General features: G+C 42.1%; 1 protein-coding gene across 1 annotated transcript; it reads left to right on the forward strand.

The window, feature by feature from the left end:
- The first annotated feature begins 2358 nt into the window (after positions 1 to 2358).
- PDF2 (prefoldin 2) lies at positions 2359 to 3148 on the forward strand. The gene has a single exon (XM_086529177.1). The coding sequence runs from the start codon at positions 2411 to 2413 to the stop codon at positions 2843 to 2845; it is 435 nt and encodes a 144-aa protein (XP_086385303.1). The 5' UTR covers positions 2359 to 2410; the 3' UTR covers positions 2846 to 3148.
- The last annotated feature ends 2061 nt before the right edge of the window (positions 3149 to 5209 follow it).

The raw sequence follows: 5209 nt of genomic DNA on the forward strand, positions 1-5209 counted from the left end.
CGTAAAAATTAAATTCGGGATCCCGAGTTTAGTTTTTATGGTGGGGTCAAAAAAACTAAACTTGGGATCACGAGTTTAGTTTTTATGTGGAGATCTATTGTTTTAAGTTTAAGTTTATGGAAAAACACATCTATTTCAAGAAAGCGCACGCGGGCGCGATGGTTAAGGCTCCGGACTCTCAAGCTAGTGGTGAGGATTCAAATCCCGGCTGGGGAAGCGAGGGCATCCCGGGATTAGGCTCCCCGTGGCCGATCAAAACTAAACTCGGGTTCGCGAGATTAGTTTTGAAAAATCTAAACTCGGGATCCCGAGTTTAGTTTCAGCAGATCGATGGTCTAGATTCGTCTTTCACTTGGGACCATTGATCCCATGGTTGGGACCCCGTGGCACTTAAAGGGGAGGGAGGACAACCACCTGCTCTGATGTGGCCCAATAAGAGGAATCGTTGCTCTCATTCAGTGTGTTACTATATACATGTGGTAGTGATGTGTGTGAACACACTAGGACCGTCGGGGCATTTTTTCCCTCTTTAGGAGGTTTTTTCCCTCGTGCATTATATACATGCCCATCACTCTAGGGCTATCTATCTTTCCATTGCACACTAAATAATACACTCTACATTGTGTGACTTGAGCTTCCTTCGTCTTCTCCAACCTGTGTGCATTTCTCTGTGTAATGGAAATGGCCTATGAACTTTGAGAATAGCGGAATTAAGAGAATTAGAGTGAACATTTTTGTGAAATTACTTTGAGAACTTGGAGGGTGAACTTAATTGACGGTAGCAACATAAACATAGTACTTAATTAACTTGACATGAACAATACTTTTGCAAGAGAGAGAATATTAGAGAACATGACAATAGATGAGGACCGGATTTACTTGGAGCTGGTCCCCCCTCCAAAAGGCGTTTGTATTATAGATTCTCCCATCAAGAGAGACTTTGTTACAATACAATCTTTGTGTTCTTTGTGACCTTGGTGATGCTATGAAGATGGAAAGCTTCATGCATCACGAGTTTAACATAAACTTTGCAAAAAGGATTAACTATCCCAAGCCTCAGTCCCAAGGCCTCAAACACCTTCGAAGGTGGAGAGAGCTAGCGGGGAATGAGGGCAGGGAAGAGTAAGAAGAAACATTCCATACGAGAAAGAAATAGTTCCTCACTTATCATCACTCTTCTTGCTTAGCATAGCATAATAGCATAGTAATGAAGATGAAGAAGATGACGAGCTTAAGCATTGAAGCATGGCTCTTGGTTGGATTTGCATTCCATAGCCAAGAGTGTTGGTGTAGGCTCTCCACTTCTCAACAAACTTGGAGAAGGAGATGGAGCTCTTGAATTTTGCAATCCACACAATGAGAGAATGTGTGTGTGTGTGGGGGAGAGTATACCCCCTCCCCCTCTCATGCTTTGTCCACCTCTCTCTCTCTCTCTCTCTCTCTCTCGTATTATTTTATTATTTCCTTTGGACGTGTGTCTTCTTTTTTCTCTTTTGAGAGGAAGAACTTTTTTTTTTTTTTAATGTATCTAAATTTTCATTGGACCCCTTTGAAACCTAACCAATAGCATTCAAGCACATCATGAGGGCCACATGTGGAGGATCGTTTGAACATGTGTCTTTTATGCTTATTAAGTCATTTGGTTGAATGAAATACTTCAAGGACTTATTCAATCAAACAAGCATGTGTCTTTTATGCTTATTAAGTTATTTGGTTGAATGGGATACTTCGAAGACTTATTCAATCAAGCATGGACGTTTACTTATCTTTGAATTTAACATTTCAAAAACTTTAATTATTTAAGCATAAAAATCACCTCAAGCTTTGGGCAAGGTTCCCACATTCACTTTAAGCATCTTAGCACCTCATGCTTGGGTACGATTCTCACCTCGAGGTTAGCCCTAGCTTGCGTAAGGTTTTAACACTAACTTTTAGAGGTCTTTAATGAAGCCAACCCTAAGGTCTTTTAAGCTCCATTAGGTGTGTCTATATTTTAACCATTGTTCCCGTTTATTATCCCACATTAAATGATCGGTTTAATATGAGAAAATCATTTGGGTTGGTTAGATATTAAATTTTATGACATTACCTCTTTCTTGAAATCATAGTCATCCTCGACTATGAGGTAAAAGAAATGAAGCCATAGTCATTAGTCAATTTGTCTTAGCGGGTAGAGGATCCCTTTTTACCCTACGACATCATTCCAAGATGGATGACTAAACCATTTAGTGCTTGGATGACATAGCTGTCGCAAGCATGTCTGCTCTTTAGTCCATTTCAACTTTGTTCTCCGCTGCATCTCACATAAGCCTTAGATAGATCTTGGATTGCCCATTGTTCGATGCCATAAGGAGAAATCTTGTTAAGACAACGTAACCCACGTGTAATTTCTAGATTTCTGGTTTGCGGAATGGGGGATTCGAGCAACAGTGAGCTACCGAACGAGCAAGCAGTTGCAGCGCGATGGAGCGGGCTGAGGTCGGAGCTAAACCAACTCTACTCCAAGATCACAGAGTTGGAGATGGAGCTGAGCGAGCACAGCCTGGTAATATCGGCCATTCAGCCTCTGGACCAGGGACGCAAATGCTTCCGCATGATTGGTGGAGTCCTGGTGGAGCGTACAGTAGGGGAGGTGCTCCCTGCTGTGCAGCGTAACAAGGAGGGCCTTCAAGAGGTCATCACCCGGCTCTCTGAAGCCCTCGTCAAGAAGAAGAAAGAGCTTGCCGACTTTGAAGCCAAGTACAAGATCAAGATCAGGAAAACTGATGATATTGGTTCCAGCAAAGAGGAGGACCGTCCTCGTGACAGCTCAGCTGCTCAAGGTGTCCTCGTTGCCTCTTCTTGAAATGACCCTTGCACGGCTTCGAGGCACCCATCTTACTATAAACCCAGTTCAAACATTTATCAATGACACAGAGGTCCCTGTTTCAACTTGGTGGGCATTCAATTTTTTCTTATTTCTTGTAGGACCTCTAATATAATCTCCTCAATATAATGGTAGTCAAATTCAAATGTGAATAGATGTTAAAGTGTGGCAGTCTGATACTTGTTAAAGTATCTCGTTAGGATTTTCCTTGAACCAATGTCCGCTTTTTTTAATCATGTTACTGAAGTATTTAGATGATGACAAGGGCATATTTTTTGTACACTTCACAGGCCCTCGCTTCTTTGTACAAGTTCAGGTCATTCTGCAAGTAATGATTGTCTTGTTCATGCACATTGTTGTTCTTGGTTCTTTTATGCTTCTGGTGAAAAGAATAGATCATGATGGAATTTTTCCTGAAGCGGACTAAGTAGCCGAGATTATTGGGATTCTAAGGTAGTTCATTCGTTTCTAGCATTGGGTGCTTTTAAATTGGTTACGCTTGATTTCAAGTTCATCGTGAGATTGTAGCATGCACTTTTAAACACAATGACACTTGTGTAGAAGGAAAGGAAAAGGCAGTAGAAGGCATAGAACTCCACAACACATCTTGATTAGTCCATGGAGCGAATGTTGTTCCAACTTCCTATGGCTTCAATATAATTGCCTTAGTAGGGGTGTGTCTTCTTGTTTTCATGCATTGTGCATCATTTATTTAATTGTTGTCGGTCTTCATGAGAGGTATCCCTTGCCTTCCCCCTAGATAATTACAGATCGATAGACAAGTGTGTTAGAGCTTTACGTTTACCTTTTAGTTCCTTTCACTTCTGCTTACGGCTTTTCTCACGTGCACTCAGGCCCTTGGTTGTTGGTTGGCCACCCTCTCACCTGCCTAGTAGGGATTCTAGGCACATATAGGGTTTGCACCCGGCATTTTACCTGCTCTATTTTTTTTTCCCCAATTTTTGTGGACTTTTAGGCTGGATATTTTTAGAGGTTTTGTTCGACCCGGACTTGGCACACTTTATTAGTGTTGCTATTGTCCAATATTTAAGCATCTTGTGTTCGTGCCTATGGAGTTATTGAGTTGCCGGCTTCACCTCTCTCTCTCTCTCTCTCTCTCTCTCTCTCTCTCGTGTTCTCGCGTTCGTGTCTTCTCCTTCGTTGCATGCTCTAACATGGTATCAAAGCACTAGGTGCTTCTCTTGCGAGATGTCCATTGCCGACTTGCCCTCAGCCCTTGCGCCCTCCACCTGAGTCTGCCTATGTGTTTTATGACACTTTGAGCATTGTTTTGGCTTGAGATTTCTCCATTGTTACAAACTTGATCAATGCCTCATGTTTATCAACTGCTGTCAAATTATCCTTTGAATCTCCCGTTGAATTTGTTACTGACTCACTGGAGAACCGGATCTCTTCTTGTTAGACAACTTTGCCCTCATCTTCATCTTGGTCTTTGACTGAGGGTCAACTGATTCCTTCCATTGCGGATAAATTGTATTCATTGGTTGAGCCTTCATGTGCTTTCAGTATTGAGGATTTTGTGATTAGGTTCAATAAGAAAGTCGACTTTCTTCCGCCTCGCTCTGTCCTAAGCATCACGAGAATTAGGTCGTGCTTCGATGTTTGTTGCAAGACAGCCTTCAGCACGTCCTTTGTATGTGTCGACTCCTCATCCTCAAGATCTTCTTCTTCCACCACTTGTCCTCTTCCACATACTCCTACTCTTTGTCGAAGTCTTGAGCTGCACCTGCGTCCATGGTCGGTTGTTGTGATAATAGGATCCACCTCTTTGTAGAAGAAAAATCGAATGGTTCTTTGATACCAATGTAACTAGCAAGTCATTGATAAGGCGATGAAACAGACATCAACATCAGGAATTAAACTAAAATAGCAAACACTTAAACTTGAAAGAGAGAGACAAGACACAGTGAGTTAGAGTTCCCCACTCAGATGTGGTGCCCCTAAGGTATGTGCCCCTAGGGATCCTGTATTATTGATCCTTACATATACGATTGCCTAGGAGAGTCAATTTGGCAACAAATAGAGTGCGCCCCATATTTAAAGACACATGGTCTAAATGCAACTACTATCAAAAGCTGGTGCCCCAAAAGCTTGAAAGTCAATTTTTTTTAATAAGTGAGATCGAAAAGGAGCCAACGACCAGCTTGCCACATCATCACAGTGTGTGCAACCTACCATGTTAGCACATTCGTATGCTCTCGCAAATTGCACCGTGATCTCACCATGTTTCATGAGAGTTTGGACGCAAACTCAGATGGGCTCAACTCTTCCTCTTCCCTTTAATTTGGTCAGGTCATGTGTAATGTGGAATGGAGGTGATTT

This window comes from Adiantum capillus-veneris, chromosome 2, assembly GCF_014529385.1.
Source record: "Adiantum capillus-veneris isolate H3 chromosome 2, ASM1452938v2, whole genome shotgun sequence".
In the NCBI taxonomy this organism is placed as follows: domain Eukaryota; kingdom Viridiplantae; phylum Streptophyta; class Polypodiopsida; order Polypodiales; family Pteridaceae; genus Adiantum; species Adiantum capillus-veneris.